This window comes from Scyliorhinus torazame, chromosome 3, assembly GCF_047496885.1.
Source record: "Scyliorhinus torazame isolate Kashiwa2021f chromosome 3, sScyTor2.1, whole genome shotgun sequence".
Classification (NCBI taxonomy): Eukaryota; Metazoa; Chordata; class Chondrichthyes; order Carcharhiniformes; family Scyliorhinidae; genus Scyliorhinus; species Scyliorhinus torazame.
Genome location: NC_092709.1, coordinates 134,395,989 through 134,419,791, shown reverse-complemented (window position 1 = coordinate 134,419,791; position 23,803 = coordinate 134,395,989). Strand labels below are relative to the sequence as shown.

The following is a 23,803-nucleotide window of genomic DNA, read 5'->3' as shown; positions in this document are numbered from 1 at the left end:
TAAGGAAACTCAGAATTCGTGAATATCTCTTTTTTTTTTTTGCTGGTGACAGTCTTATTTATATTGATAAATGAAGGCTAAGTGTCCAGATGCATTGGGCGGAACAAAATTGGAAGGAATAAATGAAAAAGGTAAGACAAATCATGAACTAATGATTGGGTCATGTCAAATTTGATTTTTAAAAGCAGGAACTCATGAAGATAGGGGCTTGATGGCCATGGAAGGTGAGTTCGTAACATTGATTATCAACCTGAAAGTCCTTTCAATATGCTTCAGGCATGTGATAAGAGTGAGAGAGTCTCCTGGGCAGCCAGAACCTGCAAAGGGAAGTGGCAAACCATTGCACTACCTTGCTAAGCATAACAGTGAACTAACACGTGGAAGTCCATTGTTGCCAACACCCTCTTAGGGCATGGTACCTGAAGAGTGAGAGAGTGTATCATATAGTAGTGTTAATAAAATAGATTGAGCTGAATAAATGATGGAGAGAATGACAGATCTGTGTAGTTGGTGAAAGGTGACAGAGGGCTTGCATGTGAAATGACAACTTTGTTTGTACCACACAGAAGGATTGCAAGAGAGCCGTTAGAAGATCCTCTCCGATTAGTGCAATATTCAAGCATTTTGTTTTGGATTGTTGCAGGAAAAGAAAATAATGTGCAATGACAGGGAAAACTGATGTTTGATGAGGCAGCTTTAGCTCTTGAGGAGAGGTGGGAGTTCATTTGAAGCCAGAAGAAAATGGTGCGGCTCAAAGACAGAGCCACCAAAGGTGAGTTGTTGGTTTGATTTGAACAATTATTAAAATGGTGTTCTTGAAAATTATAGCAAGCAAGGTTTTCATAGCCTTAAAAGACACGAATCAAACCATTATGTCTTAATTCAGCCACCGTACCTGAAGAATAATGGAGGTTTTATGCTGTGAGGAAGCTATTAAATATACAGTGGCATCAACAGGAAAACTGTAAGTAGGGTTTAATCAAAAAGCAAATGAAAAAGTTCCAGAGAACTCTGAGGGAATGAAAAAGGAATATTTAAATTCTTTGTTTATGTCTTGCCTTGTTTCAGTGTTGTCCTTATTCCTTGAGAATTTTCTGTGCCTTTAACACAATATTATCAGCGATTGAAGAGGGGTTCTATAAATCTACAAATGGATTTAAGTGTCATAAATGGAGTAATTTATTAGCCATGGTAAGACTTGTTAATTGAAGATTTTTACTCACCGCAAGTCAGGAACATTGGGGTCAATTTAACCACCGTCTTGCGCCCTGCGGGGATCTGGGTGTGCCCCATAAATAGCAGGAGATTCGCGCCAGGCGTGAATCAGTTTCCTATATCCAACCAGCCCACTCCCGATGATGAGTTCCGGGTCACGTCCAAATACAGCGAGCATGTCATTAACGCCAATTTGAATTCATTTCCATCTCACTAGCGAAATTGAAGTCAAATGCAACTGCCGCCTGGGAATTAACCAGTTCTCCAGTGAGGAATCATGCGGATGTTGTTTTGTACTCCATTTTAAAAACATGATGCTAGTGCAACGGCTGCTGAGGGGGACTGAGGATGTGGGAAGCCATTTCTATTTTCCAGCATGCGTGGAGCAGCTGCCACAGTACTTGGGGGAACCCCTCAGAGGAATTGGGTTTGGTCGGAGTCTGAAGCGTTCCAGGTCAGGGGTCGCCCCTCGGCGAGGGATGGGGATGGGGGGGGGGGGGGGGGGGGGCTGATGGTGAAGGGCTTTTCATTTGTGAGGCCTTCAAGCCATCTTTCAATATTGTGGGAACCCATAACAGGGACAATTCCAGCTGCTGCCTGTCTGTCCTACCAAACAGGACAGAGCCCTGTTCTTGGTTCTATCCTGAAGGTCACTTAAAATCCCTTCGACTGTGAGCTGAAGGCTATTGCTAATGAGGAATTGCCCTTGTTAATTGTGAGAGCACTTCCTAACCGCAGATTGTGTTTGCTGCTTGCTCCTTAGTGTGACTTGCAAATGCCTGGAGGCTACTGTAGCTGAGAGTTTGTTTGCTGTTTGCTGCTGCCTTTTCCGCTCACCTGCTGCCTCTTCCCCTTGGGCTTACTTGCTGCTTTCTGGATGAAGGGAAGGAAGAAAGAAGGTGGTTGCCATTCGGTCTCTTTTCCCTGGAGTATGGCGATGGGAGGATTTTGGCGGCCATACTACTGGGCTGTGGATGCAGGAGGCTTGCTCGAGCAGTCTGTGGATGTTTTTAAAGGCCTGTTTTGTGTGTTGACTGTGTATTCTGTTCTGGACTTGTGGGTCACTTGTTAATGCCACCTGTGTTCCTGTGGCCCGATCCTCGGACTGGGTGGTGATGGAAAATCGAACACCAATACTGCAGGCGAGGATGGGCGGCGGCCCGACTCGAGTGTGCAGCCCGGAGATTGCGCCAGGACGCTTTCATGGATTATCAGTGACTTTATATGTTCAGTGGCCATCTGCTGCTCCCATTATGGGAGCCATGCGGTGGCTGGTGTTCCTTGGTTTCCTTTTGCACTGTGTTTGGGCTTTGTTTGTTGGGGGGGTGGGGGGGGCAAATGCACGATGGATACCATATAACTGTGGATTATCCTTTTGCTAGTTGCAGCCCCTCTGTAACCTGGGAGTCGCTGGATGACACTGTCAGTGCTGGAGAGGGGGAGGTGGTTTTCGCTCTCTCTGCCTCCTCCATTATGCTCCAGATCGGTGAGACCTTCCGGTGGTTAACTTACCAAGCGGCTTTCCACTGATGTAGGCCCACTGTAGGGGCTGCGGAGGGGTGGGTGTGGGGGGAGGGAGGGGGGGGGGGGGAGTCATTTTTGTGCAGTTGGCAGTGTATTTGCTCTTTTGCCTGGCGGCTGTGTGCGCACGCACTCCCAGTCATTCACACCTCTACTGTTTATACATGCACAACCTCTTGGATATCCATGCTCTGACGTTCACACACATGCTTTCCTGGACACGCATTGGGCACCTTTCCACCGATGTAGGTCTGTTGATGGGGCTGAGGGGGATGGGGGGTGCGCTGACTCGACAGCTGGCGGTATTGTATTCTTTTTGTTTTGTGTCTCAATTTTGTCTTTGGTGTGCAGCTGGTGTCCTCGTTATATTCCTGCCTGTTTTGTATTTTCATTCAGTGCACGCTATCGGTGCTGCTGAAGGGTGGGGTATTCTTTCTCCTCCTTCTTCCGCTGGACTCGTGTCGGTGTCCTTATCAGGTGGTTTGAGTCGCTTCTTAGCATCCTCCCGCTGATGTAGGTCTAATGCTGGGCTGGGTGGGGCGTGCGCTGCCTTAGCAGCTGGTGGCATTGTTCATTTGTTCTTAGTTTTGTTTTTTCTCCTTGGTGTACGGCTGGTGCCTTTCTTGCCCTCCTGTCTGTTTTGTGTTTTCCTTCGGGATTGCTCTGTATTTGGTTTTGTTTATAATGTTCCGGACCTGTTCTGGACTGAACTGTGCCCCTCTTGGGAGGAGTGGAATGGTTTCCTCTCTCTCCTCCGCCATGCTCCGTGTTGGAGAGGCCTTTTCCATTGGCCTGGCCTGCTGAACCTTTCTGCTGACGTAGGTCAGTGTGGGTGGTGGTGGCGCCAAGTGATTGGTGTCCTCCCTGTACTGCCTTTTGTATTTTGATACTGTCAATAAACTAAACTATTTGCAGATTGTGTTTGCTCCTGTTGGGAGCTGCAGATGCCTTGAGGCCTCTGTTCCTGTTTTCTTCCATTTCCGTCGCCAGAAAGAAGGACAATTTTTAAAAAGATACCTGGGTCCTGGAACACTGGGCTCAGGAGGACGTTTAAGTCCAGAAGGCAATCCGATTTCAAGCAAGAAGACGTTGCGGGACCTGGTGTGCAACACTGATCCAAATGGATCACCTGCTAATGCCATTGAAGAAATGCTTTCGCAGATTGTTGATGCCTCTGTTGTTGGTGTGGTGAGTGGTGTATGTAACTGGCACATCACCGCGGGTTAAACACGCGGAAGTCAAGGATGTTCAACTGCACCTTGAGTGTCAGCGGAATATGTGGATGCCAGGATTTGGTTCTGGTGAGATTGGGCCATGTGGGAGGGGCTGCACAGCTGCGGTTCCTTGACTGGGAAAGGCACTGATACGTGGAACAAGTCACACATTAGTAGACAGATCATTTCTACGACAAAGTTCAGGACATGATAACACGTTCTCAGGCTTGTCCTTTGTTTCTGTTGAGGAACCTGCGAGGGGTGATACGGTGGACGAGATTCTCCAGTCCGCTGCCCCGTTTTCCTGCGCGGAAACCTGCTGGCGTAGGTGCAATGCCAGCAGACCAGAGGATCCTGCTGACGGAGAATTCCACAGCGTATGTTTGTTTCTACAGAGGCAGCAGTCAACAACCAAACACTCAAGAGCTGGGCTTCAGCACTGGGGATATCCTCGCGACCAAAGGGTGAGTGTGTGGATCAGGCGAGGACACATGAACACGGTCTCCCTAATGTTTCCGGCAGAGGTCTGGGGTCTAGGGGCTCCTGCTGTGGCCGGGGGTGAGTGTTCAGAGCGAGGTTCTCCAGCACAACTGGCTCCGTGGATGGCACTCTGAGAGAAGGTGGGACACGTAAGGGTCGAGGAGGCTTAAGGGTCCCAAGCTGGAAGCTCTAATAAGGAAACGGGGAGTCCACACTGCGTAAGATAAAGAAACGTAGTTTTATTTAGACACAATATGAACACTGCCCTGTAGATCCCTACCGGGTTCTGGTCAGTGTCTTACTGGCCAAACTTTTATACAGAGGTTAACAGAGATCCCCCAACACTCGAGCGGGAGCTCGTGCTCCACAAGGACCATGTGGAAGATGATCATTCCCACCCCGTAGGCCCTGTACGGGATATTACAGAAGCCCTAACTGATTGTCAGTCTCTCCCCTCCAATTCCTCACAGATAGAACAATATGGCTGGTGCTGTCAATCCCGCAGAGGATTTGCAGTGCTGGTGGCAGCCGAGGCAGACAGATGCCAGAGACAACAGCAGCGTCGACGCAGGCTGGAGGCAGCACCCCATGTGACCGCTGCAAACCCTGAAGACCCGGTGCCCATCAGGTCAAGGAGGAACCCAGAGGAGGATGACAGCGATGACCAAAAGTGTACAGGCATCATTGGGCTTTTGAGGCGATGATGGGCAGCAGATGCTAATGGAGACTCCGTCTCAACAAGGAGACAGTGCGGCACCTGTGCCACGCCCTCGTGAACCTGGCATTTCGTGGAGGACTGCTCGGTAGCACAGTGGTTAGCACAGTTGCATCACAGCTCCTGGGTCTCGGGGTCGATTCCGGCTTGGGTTATTGTCTGTGCGGAGTCTGCATGTTCCCCCCGTATCTGCGTGGGTTTCCTCCGGGTGCGCCGGTTTCCTCCCACAGTCCAAAGATGTGTAGGTTAGGTGGATTGGCCATGATAAATTGACGTTAGTGTCCAAAAAGGTTGGGTGGGGTTACTGGGTTATGGGGATAGGGTGGAGGGCTTAAGTGTGGTGCTCTTTCCAAGGGCTGGTGCAGACTTGATGGGCCGAGTGGCACTGTAAATTCTATGATTCTATGATCACACCTGCTCCCTGTGGCCGTGAAGGTCACCACAGCCCTGAACTTTTCTGCAACCGGTTAATGCCTGGGCTCAAGCTGAGACTTGTGCAGCATTTCCCACGCTACAGCCCACAAGTGAATCTGTGAGGTCACAGATACCCTGTTTGCCCGGACATCAGAGTTTATCAACTTGGAGCTGGACCAGGTCCACTAAGATGCCTGGGCTGCCGGATTCTCCGCCACTGCCGGGATTCCCCAAGTCCAGGGGGTAATTGATGGCACACATGTCACCTTGCGCACACTGGGGCCCTTCATTAACAGGAAGGGGTTCCATTTCCTGAATGTTCAACTAGTGTGCGACCACCAGATCATGCACATGTGCACGCTTCCCAGCGGGTGTGCATGACAGCTACCTCCTGGGGCACTCAGAGATCCCTGGCGTCTTCGGTGACCACACCAGGATGATGGGTTGGTTCTTGGCGGATAAGGTGTACCCGCTGAGGGCCTGGCTGATGAGGCCAGTGCAGAGGCCGAAGACCGAGGCGGAGACCCAATATAACGAGGCCCATGCTGTCATTGAACGGCGCATCATACTGCTCAAAATGCGGTTCTGATGCCTGGACCACCCTGGTGGTGCCCTGCAGTACACTCCCCAGAGGGTCGCCTGGCTTTGTGGGGTCTACGTTGCCAAAAATGTAGGCCCCCCCGAGATTGCGCGCACCCCCGGGTCTGTGACGCCCGATCGCTCCCCTGGTGGTCCATGACGCCCCCCCCCCCCCCATGAACAATCCCCCCGCCCCCACCCCCCCCTGGTTCCCGATGGCCGATAGGTGGTTAGAACCACGCCATCGGGAACTCGCCCAGTTTTGCACGGAGAATCGCGCGGGGGGGGGGGCTTCTGCCAATGACTCCATTCCCGCGCCGAACGCGATTTTGGTATGGAGGCTTGGAGAATCCAGCCCCTCGTCTCAGTGCGAGCGCCCATTTTTACACGGCTGACAGTGCTTTGCGCGTTCTACAATGGACCATGCACGAGTGGTGCATGCAGTTGATGAGATAAATACAAAAGAACAGTTTTTCATCAACCTCATCGCGGTGAGGAACCAGAAGGGTCCGCACAATAATGCTGAAAACAAACTCTTAAGGAAGACTGAAGATAGTAAGCACTTTCCAAAGACCTTTACATCTAAATTGAAATTGATGGTCATGCTGAACAATTGTTTAATACTTTGCGACAGCCAACCTCATGAGTCGGTCTGCTTTGCAAAAGCTGAACTTACAGCGGAAATTCACTGATCGGCCTAGGGCTGATGATAACATTCGGAACTAGAAGTATGGAGACCTTCGATGTTTGTGAACTGATGCTCTCCGTGGCAGACATGAGGAACACGCTACTTTTCATATTGGAAACTCCGTACTTGGAGTAAAATCGTGTGAATCCCTGAATCTAGTCGAGCGGCTGTGTGTCCAAGAAGATGGCTGGTCATCTGAACACTTTGGATCCCTACAAGACTTTACAGTGTGCACGGTTTATCAGCTCTTCCTCAGGGTTAGTCTCAGCAATCAGACGAGGGGATAGAACTGCCGATGAGCATTCCGCAATTCTGATTAACAGACTTCAAGAACGTGAGATAGACTCAATGGCATGATCCCAGAACATGACAAACCTGTAGTAAAACATCTGAGTGAGTGTTAAATGAACAGAGCATGGGATTAAAATTGATCTGCTTAACCATTTCATATTCAATATGAGTCTGTCGCAGCTGTTTCCTTAAATTCCAAAACCTTTGTCTACATGTCTCCGGAACTAATTCATATGTCTTTTTACCTCATCATAATCCTTACGAGGTGCTGGTTTAGCATAGTGAACTAAATAGCTGGCTTGTAATGCAGAACAATGCCGGCAGCGTGGGTTCAATTCCCGTACCGGCCTCCCCGAACAGGTGCCGGAATGTGGCGACTAGGGGCTTTTCACGGTAACTTCATTGAAGCCTACTCGTGATAATATGCGATTATTATTAGGCACCTCCTCTGACAGGGAAGCATAAACTTCCTGCACCCACCTCATTAGTTTACTTTCCATGGGTAATGTCCATTTTTCCTTCAGCCAATCCATTTGTGTTGCTATTTTCTCAAATGCCATGAAGAATGGCTTTTCATCAAATTTCGGTAGGGCCTGCATAAACTTAAGCATTTCCCCACTTGGTTCTGTTCTAGGGCTGGGTGCCCCTCCAGCTCTGGGCAACTCTCCTTTAAGTTCCAGTGCATTAAGCTGGGACTCCCGATCTAATTCCAACGTCCTCATTTCAAATGCTCTTTTCTCATCTTTTTCCCACATATACATTTTTAAAATTCCCTCTCATGCTCGAACTGCAACCGAGTTCTCTCCAAATTGGTTTACCCACCAGAAGGATGACATGGTAGCAGAGTTGTTAGGACTGCTGCCTCATGGCGCCAGGCACCTGAGTTCAATTCCAACTTTGTGTGACTGTGTCAAGTTTGCCCGTCTGCATGGGTTTCCTCCGGCTGCTCCGGTTTCCTCCCACAGTCCAAAGATATGCAGGTTAGGTGGGTTGGCCATGCTAAGTTGTCCCGAAGTGTCCAAAGATTGGGTGGAGAATTTGGCCTAGTTAGGGTGCTCTTTTGACGGGTTGGTGCAGACTTCTTCACTGTAGGGATTCTATGATTATCCCAAATTGTCACTGTCTACTATAGGGCGGCACGGTAGCATAGTGGTTAGCACTGTTGCTTCACAGCGCCAGGCACCTGGGTTCAATTCCCAGCTTGGGTCACTGTCTCTGCGGAGTTTGCACTTTCTCCCTGTGTCTGCATGGGTTTCCTCCGGGTGCTCCGGTTTCCTCCCCAAGTCCCAAAAGACGTGCTTGTTAGGTGAATTGGACATTCTGAATTCTCCCATAGTGTATCCAAACAGGCACGGTAGTGTGCTGACTGGGGGATTTTCACAGTAACTTCACTGCAGTGTTAATGTAAGCCTACATGTGACACTAATAAAAGATTATTATTATTCCAAAGTTCTCAGGAGATTCCTTCATACTATGTTACGACACCCTGCGCTAGTGCACGGTCAATTCCAGTCCCATTTGATCCAGAGTCACAACACCAATGACATTAGATTTATTTAAAATCCCAATGTCTTTGGTTGACTTAAATGAATTGCAGTAACCAGGTTTGTAGCTTTAAAACATGAGTAACCTTTTATTGTGAACGGTATCTTTAATTTAACAGACGGAAAATGTTTTTCCTCTCTCTAAACTGGGTCAGGACTAAACGATGTCCAGGGGAGATGCAAGTTGTGTATTCAATTTATAGCTTAACTAGTTAAACTCCATAACATAATGACAGAAAATAATTGAGTAATATTTCTAAACTTGAAATTAACTTAGTTAAATAAAACAAAGTAAAGATGATAGAGCATCTGGTGATACATGGACTGTAGCATGTGGGAGTTTGTGGGCACCTGTGTGATCCATGGTAACCATATATGCAATAAGTGTTTGCAGCTTGAGGTACTTCAGTTCAGAGTTGATGAGCTGGAGTGTGAACTTTGGACACTGCAATGAATCAGGAGGGGGGAAAGTTACTTGGGCACTTTGTTCCAGGACATAGAGCCTTCGGCTGACTACTTCAGATGCGGTACATGGCCAGGGACAGGAGGATGTGACTGCAGGTGAGCCAGATATGGAGATCCAAAAATAGCAATGAGAGATCTTAACTCTTGTAATTGTCCAACAGCTTCAATGTTCTTTCCGCTTGTGTGGATGAGGGCGGTTAATGCAGTGAGGGAGAGTAAACTGACTATGGTACCCTGGTGCGAGGGCGCATTCAAGTGGGTGGAATAAATAAGAATGTATTTGTAGTATGGGACAGTACAGTTCAGGGATTGTATTGCTCGCTGCAGCTGAGAGCATGAGTCCCGAATGCTGTAGTGCCTGCATAATGCCAGGGTTAAGGGCGGTGAAGAAAATCAATCATTCCTTGAAAATGTCCAGGGAATCAGTAACTGATTATAAGAAAGTTTTAAAAGGATCTTTAAGAATGTGCATTTGTAAAGGGATCATCTGTATTTTTCTTGAATAATAAGAAATAGTGGTCCATGTGACCTGGTGACCCTTGAGGTGTGTCATGGGAATGTCCCTGTAAGAACGGTTTGTCTTCTCAAATGCCTGCAGTGATGTCTATGGCTTTTACTTTCGTTTTGAGCTGGAAGCTGTTTGTGGCTGTGTTTTACTTTCATTTTAGGCAGTTAAAAGCTGAATTCAGACAAGGAAGGTTCATTTTGACTCTCTCTCTGTATGTCAAAAGGTGTCCAGATCACTTGTGTAAAGAAGTTATACCTACTGCTTTGTTAAAAAGAGTGTTTGCCTTATGGATGTTGTCAGCAAAGTTATTAAGGGTTACATATAGAGTACTATATCTGTGGGGGGTAGTTGTGTTGGTAGTTGATAAAATGTTTACTGTGTGTTTATAAAATGTAAACTGAATTCATAGAATAAACATTGTTTTGTTTAAAATACTTAAGGTCTCTGTTGCATAACACCTGGAAAGTAGGCCCTTGTGCTCCTCATAACCAAAATCTATTAAAAGTTATAGGTCAAGTAAACGCCATGATATACTTTGGAGTTTTCTAAACCCTGGTCCATAGCAAATTGGGAGCTCGTCCGGGATAAAAGTCAATCTTTCATGATTGGCTCATGAAGTTAAAGAAAGTGAGGGGTGAGCATATTTGTGTTTGCTTTTCAGGTGTGGTATTCCAGTTTAAGTAGGGAGTGTGCTGTGGGCAATGGCTCTTTCAGAGGCTCAGAGGGTTTTGGGGGTGGAGAAGATCACATGCAATACCTTACGAACAGAGACTGAAAACAGGCTTTTAGATTTGGCAAAAACATTGCAATTACTATTACCTGCTGAGGTAGCTGAGCATTTAAAATTGCCTGAGATACAGTCAGACTCATTGGAAATGGCAAAAATTCAGTTACAGATCAAGCAACTTGAACATGAAAAAGAATTAAAGCAGCTTGAATACGAAATGAGGGAAAAAGAGAGAGAAAGGGAAATACAGATCAGGGACAAAGAAAAGGAGAGAGAAGAAATAAAAAAGAAAGAATAGCCCTAGCAGAACAAAAAGAAAGAGAAAGGGTGGTACAGATCAGGGAAAAAGAAAAAGAGAGAGAGGAAAGGAAAAAAGAGAGAGTTTGAACTTCAGAAAATGGCCATGAAACATGACAGTCATTTAAAATTGGCGGATGTAAAGAAAAACGTACGGTCTGAGGAGAGAGATGAGGATAATGAGCATTAGCATCATAGTTGAATGCTTGGTGGGGACCTATTTAAATATGTCCAAGCATTGCCAAGATTTGATGAGAAGGAGGTAGAAGCCTTTTTCATTTTGCTTGAGAATGTAGCTAAACAAATGAAATGGCCACAGGACATGTGTGTATTACTGATTCAAACAAAGTTGGTAGGTAGAGCGAGGGAAGTGTTTGCATCACTATCAGAAGAGGTATCTGGGACGTATGAGGAGGTGAAAAAATCCATCTTAGGTGCACATGAACTAGTGCCTGAAGCCTATAGACAAAGGTTTAGAAATTTAAGGAAAGCAACTGGTCAAACAAACATGGAGTCTGAAAGGATCGAACAGAGTAATTCTGATAGGTGGATAAGGGCTTTGAAAATAGACCAAACGTCTGAAGCTCTCAGAGAAATTATACTTTTGAAGGAGTTTAAAAATTCAATTCCTGATGTTGTGAGAACTCTTGTGGAAGAGCAGAGGGTTAAAACTGTGAGGTTAGCAGCAGAAATGGCAGATGATTATGAATTCATTCATAAATCAAAGTTAGGTTTCCAACATCAGTTTCGGGCTGTGAGGGATAGAAACTGGGGAAAAGAGAAATACTCAAGTGGTAAAGATAAAGATGATCTGATGGGAGATAATAAGGAGAGTGTACCTAAAATTAAAAAAGAAATCCAGGAGGGTGGAAGAGAAATGAAAAGTTTGAAATGTTTTCACTGTAATAAACTAGGTCATGTAAAGTCACAGTGTTGGTGGTTGAAGAAAAGCACTAGGAAGGCTGATGTGGTAAAACATGATAAGCCAGTGGGATTTTTTTTAAGTGGTAAAGGAAAGCCCAAGTGAAGCAAAGGAGGTGCAAAAGAATGTACATCCTGATCAAGAGGTGATTGATAAGAAGGTGCCAGATCTCTTTAAAGAATGTATTTGTGTGGGTAAAGTTTACTCATGTGTACCAGGGAGAGTAGGTAAAGAAGTCACAATTTTAAGAGATAAGGGAGCTAGTCAATCTTTGATGGTAAGAGATGAGGAGTTATGTAGTTTGGGAGGAATATTGCCAGTAAAGGTGGTAATATGTGGAAGTCCGGGTGAGAAGAGTAGTGTTCCATTATATAATGTATCGTTGGAAAGTCCAGTGAAGTGTGGTGAAGTGGTAGTAGGAGTAATAGAGAAACTATCTTGTCCAGGAATACAGTTTATCTTGGATAATGATATAGCTGGATCGCAGGTGGGAGTGATGCTTACTGTGATTGATAAGCCAGTCGGAAATCAGACAACTGAAGTATTGAAGGATGAATATCGTGGGTTTTTTCCGGATTGTGCAACAAGGTCGCAAAGTTACAGGTCAAGACAAGAGGAGAAATCAAAGAGTGAAGATAAAGTTGAAGTTCAATAATCAGAAACGATTTTTGATCAGATGGCTGGAAAAGAACAAGAACAGGTGGAGGATGAGGCGGATATTTTTAGTTCAGGAAAATGGCGGAGTTACAACAGAAAGATATAGAAATAAAACGGATGTTTCAGAAAGCATACATGGAAGAGGCATCTGAGAGTATACCAGAATGTTATTACCGTAAAAATGGTGGCTTGATTAAAAAATGGATACCTTTACATGTGCAGGCGGATGAAAAGTGGGCAGACCTTCATCTAGTGGTATTGCTGGTAGGGTATAGAAAGGAGGTGTTGCAAGTAGCACATGAGGTATCAGTGGGAGGTCATTTGGGAGTAAGGAAAACTCAAGCTAAAATACAAAAACATTTTTATTAGCCTGGACTACATAAAGATGTAGTTAAATTTTGTCAATCATGTCACACATGTCAAGTGATAGGGAAACCTCAAGCAATGATAAAACCAACGCCCTTAATACGCATTCCAGCATTTGAGGAACCTTTTACAAGGGTCTTAATTGATTGCGTAGGACCACTTCCTAAAACAAAAAGTAGGAATCAATATCTTCTGACTATAATGGATGAGTCTACTAGGTTTCCAGAGGCCATTCCGGTATGCAATATTATAGCTGAAAAGATTGTGGAGGAGTTACTTAAATTCTTTACTAGATATGGACTACCCACAGAAATACAATTGGATCAAGGGTCAAATTTTACCTCGAGGTTATTCAAAGAAGTTATGGATATCTTGGGAATAAAACAATTTAAATCAACTGCATACCATCCAGAATCGTAGGGAGCGTTAGAAAGATGGCACCAGGCGTTAAAGGCAAAGTTGAGGGCATATTGTCAAGATTATCCAGAAGATTGGGATAAAGGAACTCCATTCGTACTGTTTGCAATTAGGGATGCACCTAATGAGTCAACCAAATTTAGTCCTTTTGAACTAATCTTTGGTCATGAGGTAAGAGGACCACTTAAATTGATTAAGGAAAAATTGGTGAGTGAGCAGTCGGAACTTACATTATTGGATTACGTGTCAAATTTTAGGGAATGATTAAATAGAGCAGATGAATTGGCTAGACAACATGTAAAAGTTGATGTAAATAGTTCATTTCTCCAACAAAATGCAATCAGTGGTGAATAGTTAGTTACAAATTGTGTGTAAAATCAACAGTGATCACGAAACGGCAGTGCCAGCTCTAAGCCTCTCCATTCTGTCCCAGCATTCCGAATAATTCCATTTCTGTTCCAGGGTCATTTGGATCCGAAACATTGATTCTGTTTTTCTCCCCACAGATGCTGCCAGACCTGCTGAGTTTATCCAACATTTTCTGTTTTTATTTCAGATTTCCAGTATTTTGATTTTACTCTAAGCATGGTTTCACATTATGGTGCAGAACTATTTTGTCCAAACTGGTTTCACGTTAAACGATGATAGCCTCGAAAATCCTAGATCAACCAGAACCAATTGAATTAAGTTGAAAGAGAAAAAAAGGTATATTATCTTACTCGCATCAACAGAATGTGACTCCTAAAATGCTACTATTGAATTCATGCACTTACTAATGGAATCACTTTTCCAAAATCTACATACAACAGGTCAAATCGCCGCGCAGGTCTATTTCCCATTGGGTTGGCTAAATTATTTCTTGAAAATTATTCACAGGTGGCATGGTGGCACAGTGGTTAGCACTGCTGCCTTACGGTGCAGAGGACCCTGTTCGATCCCAGCTCTGAGTCACTGTCCGTGTGGAGTTTGCACATTCTCCCTGTCTCTACCTGGGTCTCACTCCCACAACCTAAAGATGTGCAGGGTAGGTAGATTGGCCACACTAAATTGCTCCTTAATTGGAAAAATTTAAAAAAGAATCACAATTAATAATTGAGCAAAATAACTTTAACCATTAGTTTGTGTATTTCCTAGTTTGCCTTGTGTGAAGGATTTTAGTGCATTTTGCTAATTGTACCGCTCATCGGGAGATATAAACTCATTAACTAACTTAATCAGTGACATAGTAACTAACTTTCACTCGAAGAGCGGGGCAGCTAATCATGCATTTCTTATTACCTGAGGAAAAGCGTAAGAACCGTGATTATAAAACCACACAAGTCTGTCAATGTGATCGACCACTAGGGCAGTGTTCCTATTCAGTGCAGCTTGGAATGCTATTGAACTTCCTATACTTTTTTTTTGCTTGCCATCACTGAAAATACAATGCACACTGCAGAGAAGAACTGACTGCTTGACAATCACTTTCAAAGACAGATACGCTGCATTAAATGAAAATAAAATATGATTGAGAGATTTATTAATAAATTCTCATTAATCATTTTATGCGGCACGGATACTTATGTTTCCATATAATGAAGTCCATAGATCAAAAAGGTCATGAGAAAATATACAATTTTCACAGTAACTTCATTGCAATGTTAATGTAAGCCTACTTGGGACAATAATAAAGGTCATTATTATTTAACATATGTTAATGGTAAACCGGACAACTTTCCACCAGACAACTTTCGTGAATAGACGATCACAATAGAACATCAACAATCAAATGTCATGAATGTAAACAGACATAATGGCAGTACGTGTGTTGCATCTGAATAATATTATTGCTGAATATTGCTTCAAAGGGTTGAAAACATTGAAATAAAGAATGCATGCATAATAAATGAATGTTGCCTCAATGCTTGCTATCTGTAGCAGACGGTGATACCCAGGTGCAATTCAAGCAGATAAACTCTCAGAACAACTTGTCCTTGTACACAATAAGGTGGTTGTTTGAACGCAATGGCTATCACAGGAATCGTTACCTGCCCGACATGAGTCCCTGGAGGATTTTTTTGAAACTAACAGAGCGTTTCTGATAATGGGCCATGGTGTTGATGTCTGCCACCTGATACACCTATAGACAGAAGCTGGCTCCGAACAGCATGTGTGGGTTTCTCCCCCTATGTCAAGCGGTCCTTTCCCTGAGGGTCTGTAAACAGTGGAATGCTGGGATTATGGCAGGGATATTTTAAGCATGCGAACTCTAAAGTGATCGTTTGATTGACGGTCTGTAATCCATCCTTCCACCTGTTCGGCCGGAGAAAGGCGGGCTCAGGTCGTGCACCACCAGGATATGGCCACTCCAACACCAAACTGTCGCTTGTGCATCCCAAGCAGGAATAAATGTACGCTATCTCGCATACCAGCGATGCCTACCTATCACAGAGAGACGGGGAGGCGGGGGCGGGGGGGGGGGGGGGGGGGCGGTGGATGAACAATTCCTTGTTTGTTCTTAGAAAAACAATGGTAGATTTCTGGAAAGGGATACTTCCTTTCAAAATAAAGAAGGGTTCAACGTTTTTCAAAACACATGCAACATTTCAGCCTGGGCCAAAGTTGCTTGCTTCCTTTGCCAAACGTTAAATAAGCACATTTCTCCCTCGGAACTAACACTTAAAAACAAATTTCCAATGAAAACGAATGAATATTTATATTTCTATCAATAAAGAACCGCTTGAAACCAAGCCAACATATATTCTCCCAACAAACAGTGATGTTTGTATTGTACCCGTACAGTTTGCCATTCCCAATGCTGATACAGCATCCATATAAAATACTGATGTGGAGATGCCGGCGTTGGCATCCATATAAAATACTGTTCGACCTCTCGCCCACACTGCCAGTGCTGGGGATGTGGGATGGCTTGTCTCTTTGGGAAGCAGACACTCTCGTCTCCCTGTGATCTCCCCAGTGCACCTCAGCTGCTTTGCAACAAAGTCACTTCCCCCTGAACCAACTAAGGAAGAGTTAAATCCATCCGCTCCTATCCGAAACGAAATTTTGGCCGATATCTGACAACGCTTGTACTCTTCCTGCGGACGCTTGCTGCAGGCGGCGCCTTTGGGGGCTCGGGTGCCGTCTTTCTCTCGGGGAGCTTTCTGGTGATTTTGAACGTCTTCTCTTTCTCGGACTGTTTGAACCTCGGAAGGAAATGTGTCGAAATGTGCTGAGGTTTCACCCGAGGGCTGCTCCCCATTTTAACTTTACCGCGTTTGTTTAAAGCCACATACCACTCCCGGCTATTGTTTTGGCTTTTGTAAGTGGCAGAGGCGTAAGTGTTGTAACTGTTCTCTTGGTATCTCTCCTTGAAAATGCATTCGTTTGTAAACTTGGTCTGTAAGGGAAGCAAAAATAAAATTAACATTTTACTTTTACTCAGATTAAATATATAATGACGTTCACACAAAATTATTTTTAAAAGTGCGGAAACAAGTCATTAATATTTTTGTTTATTGCTTGGTATGAGCTTCTTGCATCTGACTTCATCCAGTCCTTTCAGCATATCATTCTACATCTTTCTCCCTCATGTGTTTGCCTAGATTTACTATAAATCCATCTTTATGCTCACTGGAGGTGAGGGCGGCCTTTGAATGCTCTTTGGGGCTTGGAAATGAGAAGGGAAAAGGCTGAACTTCCCTGAAGACCTAACTCGGTGTCTCTCTCCCCAGATACTGCCCGACCTGCTGAGTATTTCCGGGTTGTGTTTCAGATTTTCAGAGTCTGCAGCATTTTACTTTTCTTTTGACCATTGATGTGTCTCATGTTCTTAGAATTCAAAGACGTTCTCCGGATCGAGGTGCCCCTGGCCAATGGAGCTATATGATAGATATGGGCAGTAAGTTGGGTCACCTGGAGTCATCTGGAGCTGCACGCTTGCAGTTAGCATTCGGTGACTGGCGATGGGGGATATACAGATGCAGCAATCTGTGTGGACACAGAGCCAGGGACAATAGGGACTAAGGCAATTTACACAACCAAGGGAGACAATCCATTCATCTAACACTTCCCATTTACTTTACCACAGATTAAGCATCATATTAAAACATTCTCATGTTTAAGGTCGGTATTATATATCTACAGGTTTCAGCTCAAGAGTGGGGACCAACTCTACTTTAGATCAGTAAAGTGGCAAAATATTCTTCTCTCCCTCCGGATAGATCCGTTCCTGTAGGAAACGTCCTCTGATAGAAAACTATCAGAAAGTGTAAATATGCAAGGACCAGTCCCACCCCTGCAACCCGTTAGTGAATCTATCAACATGGACTTGCAGCGGTTCAAGAAGGCAGCTCACCGCCACCTTCTCAAGGGGAATGAGGGATAGGCAGTACATTTCACCGAAGCCCGCATCGCTTAAATGAATAAAATAAATTATTTACGCAGAATGAATGTAAATAAGTTATCATTTAAAGAATACACAGATTTCGGGTTATGATGAAGCTTCCTACATTAGGACATGTCCATCATTTCCAGTATAGGCGGATGGTAAGTTGTTACCAGGAAAAGTTGTAGAAAACTGCCTGGTGACTTCAAATTGTCCCCAAGAATCATGTAACAATTTGTTAATAAATGTCTTAAATGACAAAGACGGTTCTTTTGTTCTTTTTAAAGGTGGAAAGTTGAAATCCATACATGTTTCCACACATGCTTCACTGTCTATTCCAATCTTTTTAAAACGCCAGATCAGTGCATTGAGGGTACAGTATGCTGTTCTATTTGGGCAAACTAATCGATTCCACATCAACTTAAATGTAACCATAGATTGCCCCAAGCACACTTGGTTGTTTTGGAGTTGGGTGGATCAGTAAATAGATTATCGAGAAACAAATTATAAACCTGAAACTGCTTCTGGGAAACTAATCATAGAATTCCTACAATGCAGAAGGAGGCCATTCAGCCCATGGAGTCTGCATCGACCCTCTGAAAGAGCACCTTACCTAGGCCCACTCCCTTGCTCTATCCCCGTAACCCCACTTAACCTGCACATCCCTGGACACTAAGGGGCAATTTAGCATGGCTGAACTGCATATCTTTGGGCTGTGGGAGGAAACCGGAGCACCCGGAGGAAACCCATGCAGACTCGGGGAGAAAGTGAAAACTCCACACAGTCACCCAAGGCCGCAATTGAACCTGGGTCCCTGGCGCTGTGAGGCAGAAGTGCTAACCACTGTGCCACCCCTGACATAATAACTGATATTCGGTAGGTTAATTGTGTGTCCAGTTCTTAACAAACGGCCAGTGGAAACTTCTGTGGCAACTTCACTTAGGCATGTTCAATATATGTAACTAGTTCATATTTAGCATGGAGTGACAATATTGAACATTGCACTGATATAAGTCTGAGAATGATCTTACAAATCCGTCTCTGTCGCAGTGACAGTGCCCCTTTTGTAATCTTAGAACATTTTGACAACTATCAGAAATTGCATCTCTCAAACCTCCTTGATGCACCTGTCTCAGCCTTGCTTTGAAGCTCTCAAAATTGGTAATGAAATTCCAGCAAGCTAGATAACAAAAATTAATGAAAGCAATAGTCTGCTATTTTCTCTGTATAGCATTGACTTTGAAACATGCCAAATGCCTTTTCAGGATTCAGATGATATTCGACAGACTGTGTTTTCCCCGTTGTGGGTCAAAATTAGAGAGAGGTGGTTTTTAAAAATTTGATACGAAATCATTGTTGTGTGGCATGTCCGATTTCCACGCTCAGTGCAGTCAAATTAGCAATTAACGTGAAATAAAAATGGCAATATTTCAAAATATGTCAAATTCTCCTGAGGAATTAAAAGAAAATCTCCTCTGTGCGGCGGTTGATAATGGCTCGTTCGCATAAAATGCTGGAATACAATATCCGTCGAACTCACAGATTTAATGACGTTACCATCTGTATCTTCGGGTAAAAAAAAGAGACTGGTGTCAATAGACTTTGTCAAGATAAGAGCAAGGAGGACAGGAGCAGTGTTGCATCTTAATCTGCGAATTGATTTGGCAGGATCGCAGAATTATTTGTACAATTGACTTTTATCTTATTCCACATGAAAGTGGATTGAGTTCTATCAAAGCGCCACATTAACTGGCGGGCGTAGGAACTCCCAAAACTTATTAAGCAAATCACAGCACTTCACCCAACCGTGACTAGTACGCAGTCACATGCCATTTAGCATTAATTGCATTAATTTCAGTCGCACCAATAGAAGGCAATTTATGTCAAATGTAAATTTGTATGCTTGGAATTCCAAATGATCTCCGATGTAATTTTATTCGGTGTCGTTAGTCGCATTCAAAACCTCACTGGTAAATACATTGGGTTATCATCTAGTCTGTTCCTCGAAAGGATTCAGAGCGATGCAAAATCAAAATTCGACGATGATTTAAGTTTAAAGCTTTATGGGCGTGTGGCGTTCGCTAATTTCAACCTGAAAAATTTCGCAGCTCATAAAATATGTGAAACAAATATTAGCGATAGAACGATCTACTTAATCCGTGTGCTCGTAATGCTATTTTAGCTTCTGTATAAATATCAAAACGTTTCATTTTACTGAAGTCATCGTGGCTTCTGCAACGTGCACAGTCTTTTCGATGCTCGCATTTTCAATGAGCACAACGGGGGAATTGCAAGGCTATTTCACAATTTGGATACATTCTTGTTTAACTAATCGATGTATGCGGTTTTTTTTTTGCAGCGCGGTTTTCAAACCTCCTTGTTTTTGTTCTTAGGCCATCGGATAATTAACAATGATTTTCTGTAAGGATATTGCTTTGCAAAAAAACTGTGTCCCCTGTCCCGGTATTGGTGTCGAGTTGTTGAAGATAATATAGATTTGATCTCAGTCCCAAAAGGAAAAATAGCCGGGGAGGGCTTGTTTTCCTCGAAACTCAAAGTATATGTAATAATATATACTCTTTTCTCTGGGGAAAACGTGGTTTGAGGGTGCAATTTCGTGTCGAATAGTATTAGAACAAAGCTAGATAATTTAACAAAGGTATGCATACAGCGGAGGGAGATCATTATAGGAAGTGGTTTGGGACATGTCTTCAGAAAAAAATATTGACTAATTCTGACTGGGTGCTTCTTAGATGATTTATGGTGGGAAGTGTGAGAAAATTGCATGTGAAAATCGAGGCCGCGTTGACCACGCCCAGTAAGTCAAGTCCCTGTCATAGATGATAAAGGTCATTTTAAACCATTCATTTGAATGAACTGCTGGACGCGTTGGTGCACACTCACATTCAATGTTTATACTTTTGCACTGTGGAATCTTTTGAAAAATGCCACCACTGAAATTATACTCACAGTTGCGTAGAGTTTCCCCCTTTTATTCATCGCTAAAAATCGGTTGCTAAAAATTCCTCGAATTCCCACTATCCCCTGAGACACGGCGAATATTTCCAGAATACCTGGAAGTGAAATTTCACAATAAGATAGTGTGGTGCCTGATCCCTAAAATGTGCTCGGGGCTCCTGCCCGCACTGATTATACATCCACAACACTCCTTCCCTTCACATACTTTCCTTCACCATCGCTTTGAGGAGTGGGAGGTCCCATAGAGTTAGGAGACTTGTAAGTATTTAAAGTTGGAAAAAACATGCAAATCATTAGCTTATTATAACATACGTCATTTCATTTGCCCTGTTTTATTTTGCCTTGTTATTGACATGATGAAATTACACATTGTGGCATCGGAGATATTGTCCTAAACCAAGGTTTGGTTTAAAAATAAATCTTTCAGGTGGCAAGTGGCATCGTCAATATAAAAACTTCATTATCAGTACCGACTACTAAGATTTCTGCTTTTCAAACTTTAAAAACATATCTTAAATTCAGATAGTCTTTAGTTATTCCCCGGCAATAATTTGCCAATCCACAGACTGATGTCAGAAGCGCGGGCCAAAACCACCACGCCGTTCACTAACCCAATAACACTCAGCTCCCTCCAGCCTGCACCTGTTACCGACATACTTAGCAGTTTAACATGACCACACAATGAAACACAGGCCAGACAACCTGACCCCAGAAACACTCATCACAAAATCGATCTTCGTAACAAAAATAACTTTGCAAACAAACCCAGCTATGTGGGAATTGGCACCAGCGATGATACACTTCCACTGCACCACAGGACATTGTGGATTCACATCTTTAGTTTATCTTACAGTATTTGAAAAAGCGATCCCAGATCATGTCAACATTTAGAATATCGACTGCAAACACATTAAATCCCAATGTACAATATACAGCGTGGTGAATATTGAGCTCGTCATCACTTTAGTTATAACAACCCTTAGATAGACGGGTCCTATTATAATAACAAAGTGCGCAGTTCTTTCCTACTCGAAGCAGTGCACTTGTAACAAAGCAACATGCAAATATGATGGCAACTAGAAGGTGCCATTGGATACACCGCACGGAAGCATAACTTCTGGAGTTATTTCCCCATAGAAAATGCGAGTCAGAGACCATATTGAGTTATTTACCATTGAGTGTGTTTATTTAATAGGGTCTGTCATTGTAACGTGAACTTATTTAGAATAGACTTACTGAACAGATTGGCTTCATGCGAGCCACTGGCTTTCCCATCAGGCTGAATCTGCAAGTGAAAACCAATTCCAACTCTGCAATAAAGTCTTCCAGTGCGCGGCCCAGACCTATTCCACTGGTACATGTTCCTGAGTGATCTCCGGCTCTGCGTGGCTGAGGAGCTCTCGTTTCTTGTGCCCCGATGTAGTCCTGCGGACGCTACCTGCTCGCCGTGCACACAAGAGAAGCGGGCGCTGTGATTCAGGAAGAGGAGGACGAGGCAGTGAAGGCGCATTCTTCCAGCGGGTCTCTCCGGAGTGCTCGCTGCTAGGACAGTGTCCGCATTTTGCTGATCCTTCTTTGCTCCATGCACCGGCGGCCGTGTGTAGTGTGTTCGCCAGGGATAGCCATGCAAAAGCTACTGAGGGCACGGGGATATTTATAACACAAATGATCTCATTGCGAGATGCATGCCTGTGATCTGAACGACAAGCTTTCATCCTGTAGTCGCCAGAAGAACGGGCATGGTCGTTTCTAATATATGAAATGGAAAGAGAATTGGTTAGGAGAGAGTGCTATTAACAAGCACACCAACACACTGCCAGGACGCCATCTGCGCAAACTTCACGCACGGCGAGGCTAATTTTAATAGTAGGGGGAAGTCTACAAATAATTCATAACAAACAGAAATGAGTCCCACAGGGGACCACCAAATGAGTCATTTCACGTCGAAACTCAAGTCTGCCATAAACTAATGGTTCTTAACTAAGAACCAGAATGATCTCTAATGACCCGCTTTCTCTCTGGAGATTTCAAATAGACATATAAATTGTCACAAGAGTGCAGCCTGAAATAAAGGGACAACTTTACTCAATAGATCAATACCGCCAAGTTATCCACACGCAGGTCGGTGCCACCGAAATAAAATGGGAATTGTTAACAGTGGCGGATAGTTTAAATGTAGCAAAACTGGCCGGGAAGACGCACATCAATTCAAACCCCACTGCGAACTTCGTGACAAGTGAAATGCTCGCCTCGATGACCCGGCGTGAGGTAAAAACAGGTTATTTAATAATCTATTCATGATGATGGAACATTCAGAAATTCAGTCGAAAGTTTGCAACAAAATATTTAAACGGACAGATTTCAGCGCACTCCGGCTTGAGTATGGTGAGGGGATAAAATCAATTTAAATCTTAACCCTAAATACATTTAACAGCATCCTCCAGCACGACAGATTGACGGTACAGTTTAATCTAACTGGACAGTAAGAGTTGGATCCAAGAAGATTCAAAGCAACCTTTTCTGGGTACTTACATCCAATGGGCTAGATTCACTCTGATCGGTTATCAAGAAAGACATTGATGTGCACATCAATTTGGTGCACGGGTGCCAAAGTATGCTGGAAAAAAATAACATGTAAACCCCTGGAAGCAAACTAGAATTGGGGGTTGAGACTCCAATGCATCGTTTTGACCTAACAATAATCTCATATGAGCCACCTTGCCTGGATGTTATTCCTGTGTGGGAGAGAGATGCCTGCTCATGCAATATGTGGAGATGTTTGCGTGCAAGAGAGAGCAAACCGATGTGTTAGGGTGCGTGAGTTCGTGTGCAAGAACGTGAAGTATGTATGTATGAGCAACAGTGGTTGTTGCATGAACAGCATGCGACACTTTACACGTTTAAATTATCATTTAAAAACAGTCCTTTTTAAAAAATAGCAAATGGTTCTATTCAAGCCACAAGTCACCTATTTGCTAAAGTTAAATATTTTTGCATCCTTTAACAACGGAACAACGCACACAGGAATCTGGTGAGGAATATTCCAGCGCACACAAGACACGAGGCAGTCCTCCACAAGCACTCCGGATAAAAGCTCTCTGTGCCAATCTTTTGTATTGAATGCTGTTGACCTGATGGTAAATGTTTGGAGCCATCAATGTTAATAATCTGACCACTCCCCAGCACTGTAACTTGAGGATTGGCCTTACACCAGACACGGTTTAACATTTGAAGAAGCAAAAAAAAAATTAATGCCATGAATTCACCGTCAAGTAACCCGAGGAAGCAAGATTTGTTCATTTTCATTTAACTTCACCTCGTCTGTTATACGCCTCATCATGTCTATAAAACCCCACTTAAAAGTCAACCCTAATTAATTTTTCATGAGCAAACATAATGAAATGACTTGGAAAAAGTAAGTGTACTAATGTCACGCTC

General features: G+C 43.9%; 1 protein-coding gene across 1 annotated transcript; it reads right to left on the bottom strand.

Moving 5' to 3' along the window:
- Positions 1–15,487: 15,487 nt before the first annotated feature.
- fgf5 (fibroblast growth factor 5) lies at positions 15,488–23,369 on the bottom strand. The gene is made up of 4 exons (XM_072497925.1): positions 22,898–23,369; positions 21,602–22,114; positions 20,357–20,460; positions 15,488–16,399 (listed from the first exon to the last, which is right to left on the bottom strand). Exons 2-4 carry the CDS (start codon positions 21,873–21,875, stop codon positions 16,049–16,051), a joined length of 729 nt encoding a protein of 242 aa, XP_072354026.1. The 5' UTR covers positions 21,876–22,114; positions 22,898–23,369; the 3' UTR covers positions 15,488–16,048.
- Positions 23,370–23,803: the final 434 nt, after the last annotated feature.

Coding starts and splice junctions, on each gene's coding strand:
- fgf5 (XM_072497925.1), bottom strand. CDS start 21,875: ATGCGCCTTCACTGCCTCGTCCTCCTCTTCCTGAATCACAGCGCCCGC. Junction 20,461..21,601: donor GCATGAAGCCAATCTGTTCA/GTAAGTCTATTC, acceptor TTTCACTTCCAG/GTATTCTGGAAATATTCGCC. Junction 16,400..20,356: donor GGGGGAAACTCTACGCAACT/GTGAGTATAATT, acceptor CTTCCCTTACAG/ACCAAGTTTACAAACGAATG.